The 27101-nt window shown below is 43.5% G+C and overlaps 1 protein-coding gene and 1 non-coding gene across 3 annotated transcripts in view; both read left to right on the top strand.

The window, feature by feature from the left end:
* Positions 1 to 19511: 19511 nt before the first annotated feature.
* Positions 19512 to 19727, top strand: LOC115133886 (small nucleolar RNA U3). The gene has a single exon (XR_003864273.1). It is a non-coding gene; the product is annotated as a small nucleolar RNA U3 (small nucleolar RNA).
* A 423-nt stretch (positions 19728 to 20150) lies between these two features.
* The window catches only part of LOC115133412 (protein inturned-like), a 32615-nt gene continuing 25664 nt past the window's right edge, over positions 20151 to 27101 (top strand). Inside the window, exons 1-4 of one of the 2 annotated variants that reach the window (XM_065021838.1) lie at positions 21343 to 21492; positions 24613 to 24614; positions 24695 to 25278; positions 26001 to 26086. In XM_065021838.1, the coding sequence (XP_064877910.1) occupies positions 21343 to 21492; positions 24613 to 24614; positions 24695 to 25278; positions 26001 to 26086 (822 nt within the window). Of the gene's footprint in view, positions 20609 to 21342; positions 21493 to 24612; positions 24615 to 24694; positions 25279 to 26000; positions 26087 to 27101 lie in introns of those variants that run through there. The other variant, XM_029666620.2, reaches the window with a different exon arrangement.

Raw genomic sequence — 27101 nt, 5'->3', positions numbered from 1 at the left:
AGCAAGCACACTAAGGACAGGCCTGCACATGGAAACACGTAACAGTATGGTGGAGAGATGCATGCTACCATTTACAGATGGCTTATGTCTGTGCACTCTTGTATTTCAAAAGGCAATTATATTAGTCCTTAGCAGGCCTCTTTAGTCCTTAGCAGGCCTCTTTAGTGCTGACAGGATAATGCCCAAATGCATACATGTGCACACTAATAGAATACTGTAGCCTACACACGCAGACTTAAACAAACTGGAATACAAATGTGAAAAAGAACTGTGTACACGCGCACACACACACACAGTGCTGGCTCTGGGCAGTAACCTGTCAGCACTAAAGAGGCCTGCTAAGGACTTCTGGTTGACATTAATTGAGACGAATCAGAACCAGGTGTGTGTGTGCGTGGTACACGCGCAGGACTGTGACACTGGAAATGGTCTGACTCTCTACCTCCCCGAGAAGTGTTCACACTCCTAATGGAGTTAAAAGGACTGGAGTCAGAAATGTGGTAGAAAGTTCATGCTTACACCAGTCCAATGCTTTCAAAACTTTGAAGGGTTCGTGAGCAAGTCCTTTACAAAGACTAAGCATTTATTAATTGTATTTTCACTCCCTGTGTTTTGAATTCATCCATCACTCTAGGGCGAGGGCCAGAACATCTCCAGACACTGTCACCAGAAACCCACAAACCGTTGAGCAGCCCCAGGGAAGGCGCCAGGCCTAGGCCGGACGCCATCTTGGCTCTGCAGGGAACAGTAGCATGTTATTAGGAGAAGGGCCTAACGGTGATGAGTGAGTCCTTCTGACACTATTCTGCACACACACACACAAATGTCATAGAACAAATTCCTTTTACAATGAATAGAATAGTACAATAGACACTGCCAGACAGGCTGAAGGGCTGCGGCACTACGTTCTCTCATGATAAATAATGGGGATGTGGTTAGGTTGGAGGGTGCTCTCGGCAGATTCCTGCCTGTTGATGTCAGTGATCCAGATAGACAGAGAGAGAGACAAAGGGGCATAGGGAGAGACAAAGAGAGAGACAGAGGTAAAGAGAGATACAAATAGACAAAGAGAGACAAAGGGACATACAGAGAGAGAGAGAGAGAGAGAAAAAAGAGGAGAGAGAAAAGAGAGAGAAAGAGAGAAGAGAGAGAAAGAGAGAGTTGGGAAAGAGAGAAAGGGGCGGGGAAAGAGAGAGCGTGCGTGCAAGAGAGAGAAAAGTAATACTGATGATACTATACTATGAGGTCAGGCAGAGGCATGGTGGTCCAACCTCAATACAAACTGCTGCTCCGCCCATATAATTGCTACTGTCTACCACGCTTTACCTGGGAGGGCCATTCACACACATGACCACATACATACATCCAGCCAGACGCTCACGTGTGCGCACACACACACACACACACACACACACACACACACACACACACACACACACACACACAACCGAAGTTTCCACTGACTATGTCAGTAGAGCTCCGTCTGACGAGAGGCCTTGTTGTTTTTTCACATCTCTCTCTCCTCCTCTCTTCTCTTCCTCTCTACAGTGTAATTTACTATCTGGCTTTCCGCGTATTCTAATCAGCTGTGCTTTCAGTGGCCGCAGCATAATGGTCCTGTGTTTTCTCAAACAACTCCCGCCGCAGTCTGACCTCTTTCCTCTCTCTCCTCTCTCTCTCTCTCTCTCTCTCCTCTCTCTCTCTCTCTCTCTCTCTCTCCTCTCTCTCCTCTCTCTCTCTCTCTCCTCTCTCTCCTCTCTCTCCTCTCTCTCTCTCTGTCGGCAAACGCCATCACTCCCGCCGACACTGTAATTTACAAATTCCTCCTTCTTGAGGCCCTGTTTTGACCGTGTGAGGAGACGGATTTGGAAAAAGCTTGAGCGGTTTTCTGAATGGCGATCAAGGTGTCATTTCTCCGACTTGGACAGTTTTCCTCATGTAGATAGGTGGTGATTGTTTCCTACTATATACGTTTTGACAGCCGAGTGAAGCCAGATGGCAATGGAAAAATATTTCTATATTCGGCATTCTACTTCACCATACATTCTACAATGGATTTACATAAACTTAAATACCACTTTCTGGATGCAGGGAGAAAATTAAACGTGAAGAAACATCCTCTTCCCAAAGCTTAGTTAGAAGAGCAATCCTGAACAGACACTTATTGAGATTAGCTGTTTGTTTTTTTTAGGGGGGTGTTGGGGTTGGCTGGGTTTTGTTAATTGATTCATTGTCCAAAGCAAGATAAGGAGCTGGTATTCTGACTTGAGTTCCACACACTTATCTTGACATCTTATGCACGCCACACGTCTCACATTGACGTCAACGAATGATTCACGTGGAAGTTCGAGTTGCACCCTTTTTTTTTTTTATCTCTACTGAATCGGGACACCTCAGGGCATTCTAGCCTCGTGAATCTGTCCAGAGCCAAAACATCCATGTGGTTTCTAATAACACATTCCAGTGACCTCCAAGACCTCTCTTTGAACATGTGGGACAGTGGAGAGCTCTTGACTAACAGTCTCGGTCTGCCTTTGCGCGTGTGTTCGTGTACGTGAGTGTGTGTCTCTGCCTTGCGTGTTAGTGTGTGTGTCTCTGCCTTGCGTGTTAGTGTGTGTGTCTGCCATGAGTGTTAGTGTGTGTGTCTGCCATGAGTGCTAGTGTGTGTGTCTGCCATGAGTGTTAGTGTGTGTGTCTGCCATGAGTGTTAGTGTGTGTGTCTGCCATGAGTGTTAGTGTGTGTGTCTGCCATGAGTGTTAGTGTGTGTGTCTGCCATGAGTGTTAGTGTGTGTGTCTGCCATGAGTGCTAGTGTGTGTGTCTGCCATGAGTGCTAGTGTGTGTGTCTGCCATGAGTGCTAGTGTGTGTGTGTGTCTGCCTTGCGTGTTAGTGTGTGTGTGTCTGCCATGAGTGTTAGTGTGTGTGTCTGCCATGAGTGTTAGTGTGTGTGTCTGCCATGAGTGTTAGTGTGTGTGTCTGCCTTGCGTGTTAGTGTGTGTGTCTGCCATGAGTGTTAGTGTGTGTGTCTGCCATGAGTGTGTGTGTCTGCCATGAGTGCTAGTGTGTGTGTCTGCCATGAGTGTTAGTGTGTGTGTCTGCCTTGAGTGTTAGTGTGTGTGTCTGCCATGAGTGTTAGTGTGTGTGTCTGCCATGAGTGTTAGTGTGTGTGTCTGCCATGAGTGTTAGTGTGTGTGTCTGCCATGAGTGTTAGTGTGTGTGTCTGCCATGAATGTTAGTGTGTGTGTCTGCCATGAGTGTTAGTGTGTGTGTCTGCCATGAGTGTTAGTGTGTGTGTCTGCCATGAGTGTTAGTGTGTGTGTCTGCCATGAGTGCTAGTGTGTGTCTGCCATGAGTGTTAGTGTGTGTGTCTGCCTTGCGTGTTAGTGTGTGTGTCTGCTATGAGTGTTAGTGTGTGTGTCTGCCATGAGTGTTAGTGTGTGTGTCTGCCATGAGTGTTAGTGTGTGTGTCTGCCATGAGTGTTAGTGTGTGTCTGCCATGAGTGCGTAGACTCCAGATTGTAACACTTCTAAGCAGAGCAGCAGACGTGTTGGTTCGGGGGGGGGGGGGGGGGGGCTGTGTCCGAAACGCCGCAGCATGCATCGTTAATAATGTGACCGGGGCTCATAATATAACAACAACAACAACGAAGTTCTGTCGGAGGTCTTTCGCATACTTTCATATTTGCCTAATACTGTCTGTTTCATCGGTTCCTCCGATGTCGTTCAGAGTCCCTAATGCATCCAAGTCACCCTTGGTGTCCGTTGTCCATCATACCTAAAAAATAATAATAAAAATAAAAATAAAACAGTCCCCCCCTGTTTAAAACACAAATAACTCGGGTACAGTCGCTTCCCAATCACCTATGTCCAGTAGCCTTCAGAAATATCTATTAGGCGGGATTCACTTATTCACATCTCTTTTTTAGTCTGTCCTGGCAGCTAAATATTCGGGCCTGTGTGTTTGCGCTAAAGCTGTGGTAACATAGTGTTAAAGTATATGCTCCACGTTCTGTTCCTAACTATCGAAAGTCGGGAATGAGTTTCGGGAGATATACAAGGTGTTGCATACAGGATATTTGGTTTAGAGAACACAGGCTGTGAATTCAACCAACAGGAGGGGATGTCGAGACATTCTGTCTGCAAACGGGGTGGGGGGCCCCGGCCGCAGATTATAGTGCACACCTTGGTTTCAAACGATTCTCTACAGATAGAATGGGGCTACATGCTTGGGCCCCTGTTGAACACACACCCACACCCTTTGTTTTTGAAACACACACACACACTCCTGCTGCTCCGTCACGCACACTCACGCACGCACCCGGATTTGCTGTGTCTTTTTTCTTCGTGACAGACCGGGTTGATGGCTGGAAAGGACATTTTCCCTTCGTTAAAGGGTGAGATACTGTTTTAAAACCATTGATTTAAGACCAAAATATATAGTACTAACTTTTTAAAGACATGTTCGAATTAATTACCAAATTGTACTTGAAAGATTAGTGGAATCTGTGTGGGTAGCTGGACAGGTAGGATGACTGACAGTGAAGGTGAACAGGTGGTCACGTGTCAGGTGACAGAGGAATGGATGAGACTGAGGCAGGAATTCCTTTAACCATAAAGTGGTATATTTACTGAGTAGTCTGTGCTGCATCACAAAGGAAACAAATAACATGTATACAATCAAATTCATAATCAAAGATCAAATCATATCAGTCATTAACATAAATTAGGGAATTCAACAGTCCAGTTCATTAAGAAGTCAATAGTAATCATCCATGAGTCATTTAGGCTCACAACTATTTATCATAAATCATGAGAATACAAACAGTGAATGGTTATACAATCTATAATCCCCATGATCAAAGTCAATCAGTTAGCAAACAATGACGTTTCTCATTTCACGCTTTCAACAGTCTTCATGTGTACATATAATTTATTTCAATACACATGAACCATATCGATTGTGTAATTGGCCTATGAGGATCTGTAGGGCCGTGATCATTGACAATTCACATTACACAATATGTTTGAAGCTTGCGCTCCAAGCCGCGCTCAGCGTGATAACTATTAACAGTAACTGAATGGCCCACTCTCCCGATCGCCACAGATAATTCAGAAAGGTAACATGAAAGGTAACAGAGTCGGTGGATTTACGTGGATTCATGGACGCACAGAACTTCTGGGTGAGATGGAGTTAAGGAAGAGAAAGCAGCGAGATCAGGCGATGGCAATTTCCTCCTTTTATGGAGTTGAGATCTGTCGGACATTTCCACCTGACCTAATTAAAGCGCCCCTGGCCCAGCTGAGTAAATGGCAATGAATTAAAGGAGTATTCCACCAACTCCATGGGCCTTTTCTACAGTACTACTATTTAAACATGCATCATTAGTGTTTTTATGTAAAAACATTGGAGACCTACAGTTGTACATTATTACAAACTTTATAACATACCATTGTAGGAAAGAATCAAATCAAAATCAAATCAAATTTATTTATATAGCCCTTCGTACATCAGCTGATATCTCAAAGTGCTGTACAGAAACCCAGCCTAAAACCCCAAACAGCAAACAATGCAGGTGTAAAAGCACGGTGGCTAGGAAAAACTCCCTAGAAAGGCCAAAACCTAGGAAGAAACCTAGAGAGGAACCAGGCTATGTGGGGTGGCCAGTCCTCTTCTGGCTGTGCCGGGTAGAGATTATAACAGAACATGACCAAGATGTTCAAATGTTCATAAATGACCAGCATGGTCGAATAATAATAAGGCAGAACAGTTGAAACTGGAGCAGCAGCACAGTCAGGTGGACTGGGGACAGCAAGGAGTCATCATGTCAGGTAGTCCTGGGGCACGGTCCTAGGGCTCAGGTCCTCCGAGAGAGAGAAAAGAAAGAGAATTAGAGAGAGCATATGTGGGGTGGCCAGTCCTCTTCTGGCTGTGCCGGGTGGAGATTATAACAGAACGTGGCCAAGATGTTCAAATGTTCATAAATGACCAGCATGGTTGAATAATAGTAAGGCAGAACAGTTGAAACTGGAGCAGCAGCATGGCCAGGTGGACTGGGGACAGCAAGGAGTCATCATGTCAGGTAGTCCTGGGACATGGTCCTAGGGCCCAGGCCAGTTGAAACTGGAGCAGCAGCATGGCCAGGTGGACTGGGGACAGCAAGGAGTCATCATGTCAGGTAGTCCTGGGGCATGGTCTAGGGCTCAGGTCCTCCGAGAGAGAGAAAGAAAGAGAAGGAGAGAATTAGAGAACGCACACTTAGATTCACACAGGACACCGAATAGGACAGGAGAAGTACTCCAGATATAACAAACTGACCCTAGCCCCCGACACATAAACTAATGCAGCATAAATACTGGAGGCTGAGACAGGAGGGGTCAGGAGACACTGTGGCCCCATCCGAGGACACCCCGGACAGGGCCAAACAGGAAGGATATAACCCCACCCACTTTGCCAAAGCACAGCCCCCACACCACTAGAGGGATATCTTCAACCACCAACTTACCATCCTGAGACAAGGCCGAGTATAGCCCACAAAGATCTCCGCCACGGCACAACCCAAGGGGCGCCAGCCCAGACAGGCCGACCACAACAGTGAATCAACCCACCCAGGTGACGCACCCCCCCAGGGACGGCATGAGAGAGCCCCAGTAAGCCAGTGACTCAGCCCCGTAACAGGGTAGAGGCAGAGAATCCCAGTGGAAAGAGGGGAATCGGCCAGGCAGAGACAGCAAGGGCGGTTCGTTGCTCCAGAGCCTTTCCGTTCACCTTCCCACTCCTGGGCCAGACTACACTCAATCATATGACCCACTGAAGAGATGAGTCTTCAGTAAAGACTTAAAGGTTGAGACCGAGTTTGCGTCTCTGACATGGGTAGGCAGACCGTTCCATAAAAATGGAGCTCTATAGGAGAAAACCCTGCCTCCAGCTGTTTGCTTAGAAATTCTAGGGACAATTAGGAGGCCTGCGTCTTGTGACCGTAGCGTATGTGTAGGTATGTACGGCAGGACCAAATCAGAGAGATAGGTAGGAGCAAGCCCATGTAATGCTTTGTAGGTTAGCAGTAAAACCTTGAAATCAGCCCTTGCTTTGACAGGAAGCCAGTGTAGAGAGGCTAGCACTGGAGTAATATGATCAAATTTTTTGGTTCTAGTCAGGATTCTAGCAGCCGTATTCAGCACTAACTGAAGTTTATTTAGTGCTTTATCCGGGTAGCCGGAAAATAGAGCATTGCAGTAGTCTAACCTAGAAGTGACAAAAGCATGGATTAATTTTTCTGCATCATTTTTGGACAGAAAGTTTCTGATTTTTGCAATGTTACGTAGATGGAAAAAGCTGTCCTCGAAATGGTCTTGATATGTTCTTCAAAAGAGAGATCAGGGTCAGAGTAACGCCGAGGTCCTTCACAGTTTTATTTGAGACGACTGTACAACCATTAAGATTAATTGTCAGATTCAACAGAAGATCTCTTTGTTTCTTGGGACCTAGAACAAGCATCTCTGTTTTGTCCGAGTTTAATAGTAGAAAGTTTGCAGCCATCCACTTCCTTATGTCTGAAACACATGCTTCTAGCGAGGCAATTTTGGGGCTTCACCATGTTTCATTGAAATGTACAGCTGTGTGTCATCCGCATAGCAGTGAAAGTTTACATTATGTTTTTGAATAACATCCCCAAGAGGTAAAATATATAGTGAAAACAATAGTGGTCCTAAAACAGAACCTTGAGGAACACCGAAATTTACAGTTGATTTGTCAGAGGACAAACCATTCACAGAGACAAACTGATATCTTTCCGACAGATAAGATCTAAACCAGGCCAGAACATGTCCGTGTAGACCAATTTGGGTTTCCAATCTCTCCAAAAGAATGTGGTGATCGATGGTATCAAAAGCAGCACTAAGGTCTAGGAGCACGAGGACAGATGCAGAGCCTCGGTCCGTTGCCATTAAAATGTCATTTACCACCTTCACAAGTGCCGTCTCAGTGCTATGATGGGGTCTAAAACCAGACTGAAGCATTTCGTATACATTGTTTGTCTTCAGGAAGGCAGTGAGTTGCTGCGCAACAGCCTTCTCTAAAATTTTGAGAGGAATGGAAGATTCGATATAGGCCGATAGTTTTTATATTTTCTGGGTCAAGGTTTGGCTTTTTCAAGAGAGGCTTTATTACTGCCACTTTTAGTGAGTTTGGTACACATCCAGTGGATAGAGAGCCGTTTATTATGTTCAACATAGGAGGGCCAAGCACAGGAAGCAGCTCTTTCAGTAGTTTAGTTGGAATAGGGTCAGTATGCAGCTTGAAGGTTTAGAGGCCATGATTATTTTCATCATTGTGTCAAGAGATATAGTACTAAAAGACTTGAGCGTCTCTCTTGATCCTAGGTCCTGGCAGAGTTGTGCAGACTCAGGACAACTGAGGTTTGGAGGAATACGCAGGTTTAAAGAGGAGTCCGTAATTTGCCTTCTAATAATCATAATCTTTTCCTCAAAGAAGTTCATGAATTTATCACTGCTAAAGTGAAAGTCATCCTCTCTTGGGGAATGCTGCTTTTTAGTTAGCTTTGCGACAGTATCAAAAGGAATTTCGGATTGTTCTTATTTTCCTCAATTAAGTTAGAAAAATAGGATGATCGAGCAGCAGTAAGGGCTCTTCGGTACTGCACGGTACCGTCCTTCCAAGCTAGTCGGAAGACTTCCAGTTTGGTGTGGCGCCATTTCCGTTCCAATTTTCTGGAAGCTTGCTTCAGAGCTCGGGTATTTTCTGTGTACCAGGGAGCTAGTTTCTTATGAGACATTTTTTTTTTTGTTTTTAGGGGTGCAACTGCATCTAGGGTATTGCGCAATGTTAAATTGAGATACTCAGTTAGGTGGTTAACGGATTTTTGTCCTCTGGCGTCCTTGGGTAGGCAGAGGGAGTCTGGAAGGGCATCAAGGAATCTTTGTGTTGTCTGTGAATTTATAGCACGACTTTTGATGTTCCTTGGTTGGGGTCTGAGCAGATTATTTGTTGCAATTGCAAACGTAATAAAATGGTGGTCCGATAGTCCAGGATTATGAGGAAAAACATTAAGATCCACAACATTTATTCCATGGGACAAAACTAGGTCCAGCGTATGACTGTGACAGTGAGTGGGTCCAGAGACATGTTGGACAAAACCCACTGAGTCGATGATGGCTCCGAAAGCCTTTTGGAGTGGGTCTGTGGACTTTTCCATGTGAATATTAAAGTCACCAAAGATTAGAATATTATCTACAATGACTACAAGGTCCGATAGGAATTCAGGGAACTCAGTGAGAAACGCTGTATATGGCCCAGGAGGCCTGTAAACAGTAGCTATAAAAAGTGATTGAGTAGGCTGCATAGATTTCATGACTAGAAGCTCAAAAGACGAAAACGTCATTTTTTTTTTTGTAAATTGAAATTTGCTATCGTAAATGTTAGCAACACCTCCGCCTTTGCGGGATGCACGGGGATATGGTCACTAGTGTAGCCAGGAGGTGAGGCCTCATTTAACACAGTAAATTCATCAGGCTTAAGCCATGTTTCAGTCAGGCCAATCACATCAAGATTATGATCAGTGATTAGTTCATTGACTATAATTGCCTTTGAAGTAAGGGATCTAACATTAAGTAGCCCTATTTTGAGAAGTGAGGTATCATGATCTCTTTCAGTAATGACAGGAATGGAGGTGGTCTTTATCCTAGTGAGATTGCTAAGGCGAACACCGCCATGTTTAGTTTTGCCCAACCTAGGTCGAGGCACAGACACGGTCTCAATGGTGATAGCTGAGCTGACTACACTGACTATGCTAGTGGCAGACTCCACTATGCTGGCAGGCTGGCTAATAGCCTGCTGCCTGGCCTGCACCCTATTTCATTGTGGAGCTAGAGGAGTTAGAGCCCTGTCTATGTTGGTAGATAAGATGAGAGCACCCCTCCAGCTAGGATGGAGTCCGTCACTCCTCAGCAGGTCAGGCTTGGTCCTGTTTGTGGGTGAGTCCCAGAAAGAGGGCCAATTATCTACAAATTCTATCTTTTGGGAGGGGCAGAAAACAGTTTTCAACCAGCGATTGAGTTGTGAGACTCTGCTGTAGAGCTCATCACTCCCCTAACTGGGAGGGCCAGAGACAATTACTCGATGCCGACACATCTTTCTAGCTGATATGCACGCAGAAGCTATGTTGCGCTTGGTGATCTCTGACTGTTTCATCCTAACATCGTTGGTGCCGACGTGGATAACAATATCTCTATACTCTCTACACTCGCCAGTTTTAGCTTTAGCCAGCACCATCTTCAGATTAGCCTTAACGTCGGTAGCCATGCCCCGGGTAAACAGTGTATGATCGCTGGATGATTCGCTTTAAGTCTAATACTGCGGGTAATGGAGTCGCCAATGACTAGAGTTTTCAATTTGTCAGAGCTAATGGTGGGAAGCTTCGGCGTCTCAGACCCCGTAACGGGAGGAGTAGAGACCAGAGAAGACTCGGCCTCTGACACCGACCCGCTGCTTAATGGGGAAAACCGGTTGAAAGTTTCTGTCGGCTGAATGAGCGACACCGGTTGAGCGTTCCTACAGCATTTCCTTCCAGAAACCGTGAGAAAATTGTCCGGCTGCGGGGACTGTGCCAGGGGATTTATACTACTATCTGTACTTACTGGTGGCACAGACGCTGTTTCATCCTTTCCTACACTAAAATTACCCTTGCCTAACGATTGCGTCTGAAGCTGGGCTTGCAGTACAGCTATCCTCGCCGTAAGGCGAGCACAGCGGCTGCAATTAGAAGGCATCATGTTAATGTTACTACTTAGCTTCGGCTGTTGGAGGTCCTGACGAATCGTGTCCAGATAAAGCGTCCGGAGTGAAAAAGTTGAGGAAAAAATAAATAAATATATGAACGGTAATTAAAAAGTGAAAACCGTAAAGTTGTCAGGTAGCAAAATAGGTTGGCAACAAAACGCACAGCAACTCGAAAACAAGCCTGCAAGTTGTGACCGGAAATACTATAAATTGCTTCTGAGAATCTACGTCTAACAGTCGCTTCCCAATCACCTATGTCCAGTAGCCTTCAGAAATATCTATTAGGAGGGATTCACTTATTCACATCTCTTTTTTAATCTGTCCTGGCAGCTAAATATTCGGGGCTGTGGGTTTGCGCTAAATCTGTGGTAACAGTGTTAAAGTATATGCTCCACGTTCTGTCCCTAACTAGGGGGTGTTTCGAGACATTTTTTGTTTTATAATGGTTACATGTTCATTACACACCCCTGCATTCTATATTATTAAGTAGGCTGTTGGTCTTTGAGGTCCGTTATGTCAATTTGCCTTTATACATCTCATTGACCTACTGTCAACTCCCTCCGTTGTAAACATCTACAATAATCATTAGACGTACGCGTCAGAGTTATCATAAATAATATTGTTTTCCATTTCCGTTTGTACAGAGTTGGTTAAATCCGCTCTTTTGCTCCCCACTTACATGGCTAATAATCTCCAAGCTGCTCTAAGCGGTGTTGTTTGTGTGAATATTGTTTTCCATAAAGTTAATAACCCCCCCCCCCTAAACCGAAATATGAAATTACCTCTTCCCCTATCGTTAAAGCGTGAGATACATTTTTAAAACCAGTGATTTAATTCAAAATATTTAGTACCTACATTTTAACACATGTTATAATTCCAAAATGTTGACTATTTCTTACAGATAAAGGGTCCTGTAAGCCCCGACCATTATCCGTTTCGAATTCACCAACTCAAAGACGCTTGCCCGCTCCATCATAACTCCGTAAGTTTTATCACCCTGTGTAGATCAAACGTCCTGCCTGTAAATCCTGGGTATGCCCCACATCATTAATGAATAAGATGTGTAGAAAACTGTTTAGCCATAGTTAAAGGCCTTTCATAAAGAGCCTGTCATGATTGCATGTCCCTTATGTTTAACACGTATTGCTTGTTACAGAATACTACTGTTGTACATTTAATATCCCCTAGCAGATTTCGTTGCATTTGCCCAAATTCTGTCATGTTACTGTGGTCTTTTTAAAAGTCAATAAATATGTGTGTAAAGTGTACATGTTTGTTTCATTGTAGATTTGTTTAAGCCCTCCTAGAAACACCTAATTTCATCCCACAGCATTAATTAATAAACTGTGTAGAAGCTGTTTAGCCGTAAGTAAAGGCCTTTCATAAAGCGGCTGTCATGATAAACCTGAATCTGAAAGTACCTTTAGGATCTTTTCTTTGGGGTTCTAATCTCCCCAGGTGTACATGCACTGAAAATCCTTAGGCTGGAGCCATCTGGAAGCTCTGTGCCTGTACATATAAAGAGAACTAAATAGGAAACTAGGCTGAGAAACATTATTTAGATGGCTGTTTAATTGTTGTTTAAAGCCTGAAATGGACACAATACCAAGGGACCTTGTTTCTAACACACACACACACACACACACACACACACACACACACACATTCCTTGTTTCTAACACACACACACACAAACACACACACACACACACATTCCTGCTTCATAGATAACAAACATAAGGGAGATAAAACTGGGGGTGGGGGCCATACACGTTCCAAAAGTTCAAACACTCAAACCCCCCCAGTTCAACCAGCCCCCTAGACATCAATCACCATGACTACTTCAAAAGCATGCCATATAGATATAAAATAACAAACACCCTCTAACACGTGACCACACGAACAGGGGGGACGGGGCGGGGGCCCATATTTAAACATGCACGCGTCATCATGACGTAGGGTCATCATTCAATCATTTTGACGCGTGCTGTCTCCTTTAATCTCTCTCTGATGTGTCTGTTACTTGAACTCTGTGAAACATTTATTTGTGCTGCAATTTCTGGGGCTGGTAACTCTAATGAACTTATCCTCTGCAGCAGAGATAACTTTGGGTCTTCCATTCCTGTGGCAGTCCTCATGAGAGACAGTTCCATCATAGCGCTTATTGGTTTTTGCAACTGCACTTGGAAGAAACTTTCAAAGTTTTTGACATTTTCTGGATTGACTGATCTTTGTCTTAAAGTAATGATGGACTCTTTGCTTATTTAAGCTGTTCTTGCCATAATTTGGACTTGGTCTTTTACCAAATAGGGCTATCTTCTGTATACCACCCCTACCTTGTCACAACACAACTGATTGGCTCAAACTCATTAACAAGGCACACCTGTTAATTGAAATGCATTCCAGGTGAACACTTCATGAATCTGGTTGAGAGAAAGCCAAGAGTGTGCAAAGCTGTCATCAAGGCAAAGGGTGGCTACTTTGAAGAATCTCAAATATAAATATATTTTAATTTAACACTTATTTTTGTTTTTTACATGATTCCATGTGTGTTATTTCATAGTGTTGATGTCTTCACTATTAATATTATTCTACAATGTAGAAAATAGTGAAAAGTAAAACCCTTGAATGAGTAGGTGTGTCCAAACCTTTGTTAATCTTTTCATAACATATTCACCTCCTGTTTTGTCCAATCAAACAAGCGCTATCAATCTTTTGTCTTGTTTTTCCGTTTTTTTGCTGCAACACTTCAACTCAATATTACAACTGCTGAATCGCATTCTAAGCTTGACATATGGAATTGTTTTAAGAAAGTCATACCATGGATCATTTAGCTATTTGGACCCCTTTAGGTATCCCCCAAAAATATTTAAAAAAAAATATTTGATAAAATATTACATTTGGCCTTTAATACTATAGCCCATAGAAATGCATTGAATAACACATTCAAACATGAATAAGGAACAAGGTTTTGAAGTGTCTGTCTAGGTCGGAGATATAAGAAAGCTCAGGAAATACTTGAACCCCTCACATATGTAACCCCTTATTTTTGTGGGCACAAAACTACCTCCATGCGTCGGTTAATTTCTATGGGTTACCTTTAGGCGAGTCCCGTGACACTTGTTGGGGTTGTTTCCGCATTCTATAGAGTGGTCATATTAGTTCGTAGGCCAAACCGTTTGGATCCCAACCCGTTTGTAGATCTGCTGTTGTTATGACAAATCCTCATAGCAATCACACTCATTCTGGGCCACCATGCCATCACCGTAGCGCATGTTTTTACAGATGTCTCGTTCCACATGGTTGGCCCTCGTTCGGATAGGATACGCTTGCCGCATGACAAACGCTCACTCAGCGTTCAAGCGGCAAATTCAAACTTTTTTTGTTTTATTATCATTTTTTTTTTTTTTTTTTTTTTTTTTTTTTTTGGGGGGGGGGGGTTGAGGTGAGGATTATTTAAGATACTATTTGAAGAGGGAGAGTTTCAGATGTTTTCGGAAGATGGGAAGGGACTCTGCTGTCCTAGCTTCAGGGGGAAGCTGGTTCCACCATTGGGGTGCCAAGACAGAGAAGAGCTTGGACTGGGATGAACGGGAGCTGCCCTCTGTAGGGGTGGGAGGGCCAAGAGACTTGAGGTGGTAGAATGGAGTGCTTGGTTGGGGAGTAGGGTTTGATCATAGCCTGAAGGTAGGGAGGGGCAGTTCCTCTTGCTGTTCTGTAGGTAAGCACCATTGTCACGACTTCCGCCAAAGTCGGTTCCTCTCCTTGTTCGGGGCGGCATTCGGCGTCACCGGTTTTCTAGCCATCGCCGATCCACCTTTCATTTTCTATTTATTTTGTCTTGTTTTCCCACACGCCTGGTTTACATTCCCTCATTTATTTGACGTGTATATAACCCTCTGTTCCCCCCATGTCTGTGTGTGGAATTGTTTGTTGTAAGTGTTTTGTGCATTTCTGTCTGGTTGGCGCGGGTTGTTTCAACCTGTCTTTTGCTGTTCTGGGTTCCGTTTGTGTTGGCATCATTAAAGTTCTCCGGCTGTTACCCATTTCTGCTCTCCTGCGCCTGACTTCCCTGCTGCCAGTTACGCACCACTTACAACCATGTTCTCGTTGTGAATGTGAGCTTCAACTGGAAGCCAGTGGAGTTTGCGGAAAAGCGTGGTGTAATGAGAGAACTTGCAAAACTTTTGACTGGTACTGTATAAATAGGGCATTTTCTGGTTACTACTACTGTTCCAACCAGTAATATTATTATTACCCAGTTATTACTACTTGTTATTACTACTTCATCCATGTTCATCCACCTCTGGCCTGCTCGCCTCCCTACCACTGAGGAAGTACAGTTCCCGCTCAGCCCAGTCAAAACTGTTCGCTGCTCTGGCCCCCCAATGGTGGAACAAACTCCCTCACGACGCCAGGACAGCGGAGTCAATCACCACCTTCCGGAGACACCTGAAACCCCACCTCTTTAAGGAATACCTAGGATAGGATAAAGTAATCCTTCTCACCCCCCTTAAAAGACCTAGATGCACTATTGTAAAGTGGCTGTTCCACTGGATGTCATAAGGTGAAAGCACCAATTTGTAAGTCGCTCTGGATAAGAGCGTCTGCTAAATGACTTAAATGTAAATGTAATGTAAAATGTAAATGTACTTGTTGACTTCAATATCCTTAGATTAACCCTAGACTACGTGGTTTGTACATGTTGATCATGTCTTAATGTTTTTGGAACGTTCAAAGCAGAGATAAGTGAGGAGTGGGAGAAGCAGCTGCTGAGGAGTGGCAGCAGCAGCTGCATAAAGTAACACATGCCACAGAGCGTACGATTGTTTATTGCACGTAAACAGGGCAAACACAGGTCGTAGCCACTCTGTACAAGTAAATGTTTATCTTATCAGTCTTTTCAGGCTATACAGGTTTGATTAATGCCGAAGAAAAGTAAGAATAGCGACGGGGATGGAGTCCATTCCTGCAACCTCACTTTGGCAAGACTACTTTATTTTTATTTTATTTAACTAGGCAAGTCAGTTAAGAACAAATTCTTATTTACAATGACAGCCTGCCCCGGCCAAACCCTAACCCCGGACGACACTCTGATACCAATTGTGCACTGCCCTATGGCAGTGATACAGCCTGGAATCAAACCAGGGTCTGTAGTGACGCCTCTAGCACTGAGATGCAGTGCCTTAGACTGCTGCGCCACTCGGGAGCCCCCTACACTACACAATGATTAGTTAATGTGCAATCTAGCGCCTTCAAACTGTATTCATAACTCTTGACGTATTTCACATGTTGTTGTGTTACAGCCTGAATTGAAATTTGATGAAGAAGATATATGCTAAGCTGATGCAGACATACCCTAGATGACTCAAAGTTGTAATTGCTGCCAAAAGGTGCTTCTACAAAGTATTGACTCAGGGGTGTGAATACTTGTGTACATTAGATATTTCTGTATTTCGTTTTCACTTTGTCATCATGGGGATTTTGTGTGAGGAGAAAACAAATATTTCATCCATTTTGAATTTCAGGCTGTAACGAAATGTGGAATAAGTCAAGGGGTATGAATACTTTCTGGTATGTTGGATAAAATAAATCCCCCAAATAATTACGTGAATCAATAAACTTGCAAGTGTTTTTTTCCTAAGATTTCATCAAGTTTCTGTCCCTCTTATATATTAGCGTTGACATTGAGGTGTGTGTGATTGACAAGGTTTACAACACTGGGATATAAATTTACTGGGATATAAAACAAACATGAAACTACTTTCATCCCATCACTCTATGTATTGATTTATTTATTTATTTTAAATGCAAGGTGGTTCAACCACCTTTTTGCAGGAGTAGGATCTGCATGATAACCACTAATACAGGGTCAGATATATCTCCCACCTCTTGATGGTTAAGGTTAGGGAAATGATCATCTGATCCTGTAGCCGTGGTCCGGGGAAACTTAACTTCTATACCTCAAGCATGTAAGATTGCAGTAGAACATAACTCAAACAAACCTCTGGGATTTAGAGGTTATTTCTCTCTGTGCATCTCAATTGGCATTCTATTCCCTATAAAGTTGCTTTGGTCAAATGTAGTGCACTCTATAGGGAATAGGGTGCCATTTGGGATGCACTCTCCAGCTGTCTGAGATACTATGTCTGTCCAGCAGGTAAATACAAATGGACAATCTGCTTCCACCTTGTGGACGATTTGGGCGGCATTCTCGTTAAGTGCAGTGGCAACAGCTGCCCTTCCTAATCAAATCAAATTGTATTAGTCACATGCATCGAATAGAACAGGTGTAGACCTAACAGTGAAATGCTTACTTACGAGCCCCTAATCGACAGTGCAGTTAAAAAATATATGGATAAGAATAAGAGATAAAAGTAACAAGTAATTTAAAGAGGAGCAGTAAAAAAAAATAACAATATATACAGGGGGGTGCCGGGACAGAGTCAAAATTGAATAGTTTGCCAGTAGAATTGGCAATTTCATCAAAATGACTACTGGCAAAGTATTTGATTTAAATGCATTAAAGGACACAGAACATGACAATCGAACAGTGGAAAGAAATGTATATTCTTTGAAAGGGGCTGATGAAATGACATAAGCCAGAAGAGGGCGGCATCGTGGAAGCTTCTGGCCGCGGGCGAGACGCGGACCCTGTCACACAAACAATTCCATAACTATAGCTGTAGGCAAGAGGTATGGGGGGTGCCTAGGCAACAGTACCACCATGTGGCCTACCATTGAACTTCTGACTGACATGATATCGATTCCTTACTAACATCATTAAATCTCAACCGTAAATGCTGTTCAATGACTACAGCTCAGCGTTCAACACCATAGTGCCCACAATGCTCATCACCGAACACGCCTCCACTCACATCGACTGGGCTGTAGTGGAGAGGGTCGAGAGATTCAAGTTCCTTGGTGTCCACATCACCAACAGACTATCATGGTCCAAGCACACCAAGACAGTCGTGAAGAGGGCACGACAACGCCTTTTCCCCCTCAGGAGACTGAAAAGATTTGGCATGGGTTCCTAGATCCTCAAAAAGTTTTACAGCTGCACCATCGAGAGCATCCTGACCGGTTGCATCACCTCACCGCCTGGTATGGCAACTACTCGGGATCCGACGTAAGGCGCTATATACTAGGTGTCAGAGGAAGGCCCAAAAAATTGTCCGACTCCAGTCACCCAAGTCATAGACCGTTTTCTCTGCTTACCGCACTCAAGTGGTACTGGAGCGCCATGTCTAGGTCCAAAAGGCTCCTTAACAGCTTCTACCCCCAAGCCATAAGACGGCTGAACAATTAATCAAATGGGCTATTTTGTGTTCCCTTTCATTTTTTACTTTAGTTTATTTAGTAAATGTTTTCTTAACTCTATTTCTTGAACTGCATTGTTGGTTAAGGTCTAAGTAAGCATTTCACGGGAAGGTCTACCTACACCTGTTGTATTCGGCGTATGTGACAAATTTGATTTAATTAAATGTTAGAAATGTACAGTTTTTCCTGTGCAAGCCAACATTCCGATGTAGCCTACGGCTTGTGTATTTCCTGTTATCTCTATGATTATGTCCAATCTATAGGTAATGTCTTTCCCTCAACACCTCACGGGATGGTATGTTATCTTCTGATGCCACGTTTATTATTTTACAGAAACCGTAATGCATACTTTTACATTATATTATGTTAGCTAAACATTTAACAAATTATATAAAAACGTTTTCCTTGAAATACATATTTTTTAGATTACAAAAAAATGTCTCCAGCTTTGAAGATCCCCAAGAACACAGTGGCCTCCACCATTCTTAAATGGGAGTAGTTAGGAGCTACCAAGTCTCTTCCTAGAGCTGGCTGCCCAGCCAAATTGAGTAGTCTGGGGAGAAGGACCTTTGTCATGGAAATGATGATCCCACCTCCATCCTGCCCCCTGAATCCATGTGCTTGACAAGGGGGCGGGCTCAAGTATTTTTTTGATCACACTTTAGCAGTGTAGAAGCAACAGTCATTGTTCATACTTTGGTCATACTACTTGATCTAGTTTCATTCAAATATCATCACATTTAATGAAAAATGATTTTGACTGGTTAGAAAGTTTTAAATCGTATGCAAAATGAATGACACCTTTTTAAAACATTCAACGTTGAGCACATTTGACTTGCTAGATGGTTAATTTTGTGACGTTTTGTGGCAGTCCGACAATTTTGACAGAGTACTCTGAAAATCTCCTATTTCTCGCCGGACACTTGTTTGAGCGCTTGCTTGTTAACAAAATTCTAAATAATTTCTTCCCATCTCTTAAAAAAAAAGTACTCTTGATAAGGATATTATTTGTAATGTTTTGAATGTCAGTATACAGCCACTATGACTAATCCCGAACACAAAGTCATTCAACTCTGATGCTAGATTTTCATCCGAGCCAACAGTTGGCTTCACGCCCACAAGGAGCTACCACGTTGCCTACTCTCACTGTCAACATTACTCAGCCAATGAACTGTATGATGCGTTGACTGTGCCACCAGATAGCATTGTGGGTATTTAATATCTGACTTGTATCTTTAATTTAGTGAGTAATTGTTATGTTTTTTCGGAACAAGAATAAAAAACTTTTTTTCGGCGTTTTCTTCTGTCTGTACAACTTAGATTTGGTGTTGTCACCATGACTGAAAATAGTATGCTCGTGGTACAAGAACTGAAGCATAGCTCAGTGAAAAGTAGGACTTTACTTTAAGGGATCATTTATATAGTTTTTGACTTAAGAAATGTGTTTGTAAAGTGTGTTGTCTCGCTATCCAGGATGACGAGATTTAGTACTCCTTTCTGAGCACGAAGCGGGTAGAGATTGAAGAGTTTACTCTTTTGCTCTCTGCTTTTGATGACTGTTCCTTGTTTCCCCTGGGGATTTGGAGGAAGGGAGTAAAATCAGAGTGGTACTAGCATTATGTATTTGTGAACGTTATTCATTAATATAAGTTGGTAACGTAGATCTCAATCTTGATAATTTGTTTAATAATTGTGACCACACCCTACCTTTGACATACTGCACAAGCGACCAATAAAATAAACAACAGAAGTATACATTTTTTCTGTACATAAATTCGACATTATTCAGGAAGAGTGTAATACGTGTTTTTCGTGATTGTTACAATTGTACCATACGAACAAATACATATGAACAAAATAGATATGAAGTGCTACAACAAAGGCTTGTATAGCCTAGTAGTGAATTCATAGTTACATCTATTGAGCAAAAGAGGCGGCGTTTTACGCCACCTGCCAAGTACACCCGCTCGACAAGAAGCGGCTCAACTCGTGCATGTGCTACTGAGCTTGCTGAACATACTGGAGTCTGGAGAAGTATTCAGGGCCGCTTTCTTCTCGTCTTCAAAAGCATCGGGGAGGAACTGCGTGCCCTTGTGTCAGTGATTGACGTGAGGAAAGTTTATTCTGTTTTTTTTAAATCGACAGCAGCATTAGACCAGGTTATTCATTCTGACTAGTGCACGGATTCTACCTTCAATACCGGACCACGACTGGGGATTTAAACATTTTAAAATGTATTTAAATATGTAGAAGAAGAGTGCTGGCAGACAACCGGTCCTAAACGGCACTATTCATTTTAAACCATCTGAACTTTTGTCTGGAATGGAAAAGTGTAGTTTGAAAGCCTTGCTAATCTATGTTAAACTCATCCTGTCCGTGAAAATATGAAACATAAATAATGTTTAACATTGCTACAGATGGAGAAACGTCCACACCATTTTCTAAGAATTTAGAAGACTTTGATTCCATACGCAGTGTGCTTCTATACAGGTCAGTATATTTATGCATGCTATGGCAACGATGAGGGGAGTTTATATGATAATGTTATGTAGACGTTTTGGTAAACTATTTAGACTTTTTTGTGTGTTTCTTCTCGCATTGACTATTGTTGCTTTGTTTAAAGCACTGTGAATGCCATAAAGGATTTAAAGGCCTCGTGCAGTTCGTGGGGAGGGGGAGGGGGCGGGGGGAAACAGAAGTGCTCAACCCATGCCCATCTTATTCATAGGGAGATAGTGTACATTTTAACAAGCTATTTAGATTTTGCAACCTTTGTGATTTCATTAGATACTCTGCAAATATGAGATACATTTGTATCACATTTAGCAGAGTTTATCTTACAAATGTTATGTTGTTTGCTTAGTTTAGGCTTAGTCAATAAGAGGTCGTGCATTTTTTTGTTACTATCAAAGTTGTTGCATTGAAACATGCATTCAGTCAACCTCTTTTTATTGCACGTACATTTGTGTCTAGATGGGGCATGGGTGATTCTGTGCCCCTCGTCTTTTTCTATCCAGCAAACGGAAAGCGTCCACGTTGTCAGGGCAACGTGAAGATCAGCCAACCACACCGAGACCATTTTTGTCACGTGGCAAAGTTGAAGTTCATGTATGGAGACAACATGGCGAAAGACTGCCAATGCTCATTCAACTAGCTCGAACTGATTTACTTGAAGTTTAGAGTAACTTGTATCGTGTTGTCGAACACATTTAATACATTGAATAATGGCTACTAAAAAGTCTGTCGGAACGCTCGAGATGCATGCAGATGCGCGCGAGCCCCCGAGACAGCAGGGCGACGACAGGGAGAATGTGCATGGCAAAATGAGCGATAGTGAATCAACAGGCACTCGGCTACCACTACACCACTTTACAGTGAGTGTGCAACCTAGTCGCTTCCAGTGATCTGCCTCGGTTGTCAAGTTATGAAGTTGAGGTGGAACTGGCCGCGGATGGAAGATGACTAGCTAGCTAACATGGTATTGGGCACAGCCCAATGTTTTTTTCTTTCTGTCTCTTCTAAAGCAACAAGCAATAATATACATGTTTTTCTTACTCGGAGTACTCGGACTGACTGTTGATTCACTATCGCTCATTTTGCCATGCACATTCTCCCTGTCGTCGCCCTGCTGTCTCGGGGACTCGCGCGCATCTGCATGCATCTCGAGCTTTCCGCCAAAATCATGCATCAACCACCGTCCACACACAGGGGAAGAGTAGTCTTGGTTAAATGCATGATTTTGGGTTTGCTGTATCCCATCTGTTTAATAACATCCAAACACTTTTTAATATACTCTCATGAAGGCTCATTCATGCATTCATTCTGATGTGTAACCTTTATTTAACTAGGGAAGTCAATTAAGAACCATTTCTTATTTACAATGAAGGTCTACAAAAATATGAATGCAACATGCAACAATCCCCCCCCCCCCCCCCCCAGGTGCCTTATTGCTATTATGAACTGGTTACCAACATAATTACAGCAGTAAAAATACATGTTTTGTCATACCCGTGGTATACGGTCTGATATACCATGGCTGTCAGCCAATCAGCATTCAGGGCTCGAACCACCCAGTTCATAAATGGGGATAAGGGTTCCATTTGGGATGCAGAGGGTAATGAAAGAGACAAGATGGATGAAGCAAAAGGAACAGTCACTGTAGCACTGTTCTTGGCCTATTGAATCAACTCTTCTTTTTTTTCTTTCAAAGTTTGGGAAATTTCTGTTTCCAATTTGGAAACTTAACCTTCATAAATAATGATATGCTATTCACCATCCTTCGTGAATTTATGGATGTGGTTTCCAAGAGCCTACCACAGAGGCGACACAGCTTAATTTAGAGGGAGACTGACCGGCTGAAATTTTTTTTTTCAGTTTTTCTTTTTTTTCTCAGAGTTGGGGGCATTTTCTCTCTTGGGGTTTGGGTGGGGGTGTGGGTTTTCCTCTTCTCTGCTTGATTAAAAAACAAACAATATCCAGTCTTTCTCCAGTCTTGTTGTTTTCTTTCTTCCCCCAAATGCCTCATGATGAATTGGAACAGAAATGTCCTGAGGATGAGTATGAGAGAAGCTGATAGGGGTAATAAAACGCCATGCAAATGGAGCGGTTTTCCAGTATTATCAAATTATAAGAGCATTATATGTTATAAAGCTTTACACAATGTACATGATCGTTGTCCTCTTAAAAATGTGCTTTTCAGTTACCACTCTCCCTTGACGGTGGTTAAACGCTAATCCAGAACAGAATGCAGAAGATGGACTATCATACCTTTTTGGCTGTTTTAACAGAGGTTCAGTAGTTGTACAGAAGTATAATTGTTACTAACCCGTTTGAATAGCATCTATCATGCGAGACTCGTTTTTTTTACACAGGGATTGAAGTGGGGAAATGAGAAAGACTAATCTGTCATATTCTGATGACGGCTAATATGCTCTAAATTACACTGAACAAAAATATAAACGTGACGTGCAACAATTTCGAATGTTTTACGGAGTTACAGTTCATATAAGGAAATCAGTCAATTGCTATAAATTCATTAGGCCCTAATCTATGTATTTCACATGACTGGGAATACAGATATGCATCTGTTGGTCACAGATACCTTTAAAAAAAAAGTAGGGACGTGGATCAGAAAACCAGTCAGTATCTGGTGTGACCACCATTTGCTTCATGCAGCGCAACGCATCTCCTTCGCATAGAGTTGATCAGGCTGTTGATTGTGGCCTGTGGAATGTTGTCCCACTCAATGGCTATGTTGCTTGATATTGGCGTGGACTGGAACACGCTGTCGTACACGTCGATCCAGAATATTCCAAACACGCTGCATGAGGCATATCTGGTGAGTATGCAGGCCATGGGAGAACTGGGACATTTTCAGCTTCCAGGAATTGTGTGAAGATCCTTGCGACATGGGTCCTTGCATTATCATACTGAAACATGAGGTGATTGTGGCGGATGAATGGCACGACAATGGGCCTCAGGATCTCGTCACGGTATCTGTGCATTCAAATTGCCGTCGATGAAATGCAATTGTGTTCTCTGTCGGTAGCTTATGCCTCCCCATACCATAACCCCACCGCCACCATGGGTCACTCTGTTTACAACATTGACATCAGCAATCCGCTCACCCACACGACACCATACACACTGTCTGCCATCTGCCCGGTACAGTTGAAACCCGGGATTCATCCATAAAGAGCACACTTCTCCAGCGTGCCAATGGCCATCTAAGGTGAGCATTTGTCCACCTGAAGTTGGTTATGACACCGTACCGCACTCAGATCAAGACCCTGGTGAGGACGACGAGCACGCAGATGTGTTTCCCTGAGACGCTTTCTGATAGTTTGTGCAGAAATTCTTCGGTTGTGCAAACCCACAGTTTCACCAGCTGTCCTCGTAACTGGTCTTAGATGATCCCGCAGGTGAAGATGCCAGATGTGGTGTTCCAGGGCTGGCATGGTTCCACGTGGTCTGTGGTTGTGAGGCCGGTTGGACGTACTGCACAATTCTCTAAAACATTGTTGGAGGCGGCTTATGGTAGAGACATTAACATTACATTATCTGGTAACAGCTCTGGTGGTCATTCCTGCTAATTGCATGCGCCCTCAACTTGAGACATCTGTGGCATTGTGTTGTGTGAAAAAACTGCACATTTTAGTGGCCTTTTATTGTCCCCAGCACAAGGTGCACCTGCGTAATGATCATGCTGTTTAATCATATGCCACACCTGTCAGGTGGATGGATTATCTTGGCAAAGGAGAAATGCTCACTAACAGGTATGTAAACAAATTTATGGACAACATTTGAGCGAAATAAGCTTTTTGTGCATATGGAGCATTTCTGAGATATTTTATTTCAGCTCACGAAACATGGGAACAACACTTTACATGTTGCATTTATATTTTTTTCAGCATAATTAGGACATACTTTTAATCCGCAAGCCAGAGTTGTGTTTCTTGTTCATGCTCAAATAACCTGATACTCCTTGTCTGAAGGAGTTCCTGGACAGACAATCCACCCCTTTTGGCTCTGCTCACACAGTTTCACTCACTCCATGCTCTGTCGGTTCACTCCCAGCGACCTAGAGCCAGAATGGCTGGACGACGTCCAGAAGAACGGCGAGCTCTTCTACCTGGAACTGAGCGAGGGCGAGGAAGCGGCGGCATTGGCTCAGGCAGCCGCCAATCACGGCCTCTCCACCAATCACGTCCGCTTCAGCGAGAAGGAAGCGGAGATCATCAGCGACGAGTCCAGGAAGCTTCCTGATGGTGCTCCAACCAAAGGAGAGCCCAAGCTAAAAAGACTGGCCAGGATCCTTAGGAGGAAGCGGCGACCATCCCAGAGCAGAGGGCCCGACGGAGGAGGCGAAGACTCGTCATCTCGTCCAGTATCCATCTTGAAAAACCAGGCAGGGCAGAGGGTGGGGGTGATGGTCCAGCAGTTGAAGGAAGTGTTTCTCTACCTGAACCCCAAACGCCTGGGGAGCTGCTCCCCTCCTCCCCCGGAGAGAGGGGGTCTACTGAAGGCCCTTCTGGGGGTGGTGCATCGCCCCTCCTGGGGCAGGGGCCAGGGAGACCCCGCAGGGAGGAGGGAGGAGAGGATCACTGTCCACGGCCTGGTGCCCAACAGCCCGGCCGTCAAGTGTGCACAGATACTGATAGGTGAGTGTACAAAACCATCACTCTGGGTACGTCCCAAATGGCACCCTTTTCTCTTTATGTAATGCACTACTTTTGCCATTTCAGACACAGCCACCGGGATCAGTCGTATACAAATGGTATAGAATGCAATAAATTATTTTATTGACGCCATTTATATTAAATAAAGTTAGACTTATAACGTTGTGTTTTACAGTAAATAGTTTTGATGTTTGTAGAGGCTGGGCACGGTCGTTCTGGGCAGCCCAAGGAATGCAAAAAACAAAACTGCTGAATACTAAAGACTATCCACATGAGTTAGTGTTTAAAGCCATGACTTTCATGTAGCCTACCAGTCCATGCTAAAGCAATTAGACTAGTTAACTAACTGAAATAACTAAGGTGGAATCTGTGTTAGGGTTGATTGGAACGGGCACGAGTCTGCACAGAGGCAGGTGAAACTCGTTGTTTTACAAAAAGAAACAACAGGACATCTGGCTGTTCCTAGATCTGTGGACTGTGTCTCTTGACTGGATACCGGTCTGTTTTATATATGTTCCACTCTTTGCCAGTTGCCCCTCCTTGTCATGCCAAACACTGTGCTCCTCAACAAAACTATACTATTTCTGAACAGGTTACACAATGTGGCGCAACGTACTTTTACAGGAATGTCACTATTCCCCTTTTAGTCTAAGTTGTCTATATGTAACGTGACGCTGGGAGTGAGACTTTTTTCTTCGTCCCAGGTGACAACCTGGTCGCAGTAGACGATGTGGATGTTACCACAGAGAACATTGAGAGGGTTCTGTCCTGCATTCCTGGTCCTACCCAGGTGAGTGTGTGTGTGTGTGTGTGTTAATGGCCAATAAACCAAAAAGAATATGGGTGACTGTTAATGGGACAATTGACCCTTCACTAAGCCCCGCCCCCCTTGGTTACTGTTGCAACCTCAGACAGGAATCACAGTAGCAAGTACCACTGGCGCACTGATCAATTATTTAACAATTTAAACAATACATTTTAAAAATAAAACTGTGAGGTTTTCCCACTGCCGTCATTGGCTTTCATGTGTTTGAAACGTGTGCTCGACCGAGGTGTCTGAACTAGACCACAGTTGCTATCCATTGCAGCGCTGTGATTGGTTGGCAAAAATTCTGGGGCGAGTTTTAGCGAAGGGTCAATTTATAGCTACAACTTTCAAACTAGTTAAATAGTTTAAAGGGTAATACAAAATTTTTAAAACATGCTTTACATTTTAGTCCAGATTGATTTACAGTAGTGAGTGCATACATATTTCTACTGGTTCCCCATGGGAATCGAACCCATAACCCCAGCGTTGCACGTGCCATGCTCTACCAACCGAGCCACATGGGACTAGCAACGTCATAAATGTATCGTTCTATATACCGTTATCCTATTAATTTAGTCCATTTATCGATATGGATTTCTGTCCCTATCGCCCAGCTCTAGTAGGTGTATGTGTGTGTTCCAAGCCCACCCACACAACTCCTTACTGACATATTAAAGGAACAGCAGTTAGATAGAATTATGCTCCGCTATGTGGTGTGTTTATGAAGTTAAGTGTATTACAACATTGAAACGCTGCAAATATGAAAGTATGCGAAAGACCGCCGACAGAACTTTGTTGTTGTTGTTGTTGTTGTATTATGAGCCCCGGTCACATTATTAACGATGCAGCCTGCGGCGTTTCGGACACAGCCTCTGAAACAGAAACGGCAGCCAATGAAAGAACTCAATTTACAGACAAACCCCCCCCCGAACCAACACGTCTGCTCTGCTTAGAAGTGTTACAATCTGGGGTCTACGCACTCATGGCAGACACACAC

This window comes from Oncorhynchus nerka, linkage group LG8 (genome assembly GCF_034236695.1).
Source record: "Oncorhynchus nerka isolate Pitt River linkage group LG8, Oner_Uvic_2.0, whole genome shotgun sequence".
Taxonomy (NCBI): Eukaryota; Metazoa; Chordata; class Actinopteri; order Salmoniformes; family Salmonidae; genus Oncorhynchus; species Oncorhynchus nerka.
The sequence above is the reverse complement of the archived record's forward strand: the minus strand, read 5'-3'. Positions and strand labels throughout refer to the sequence as shown.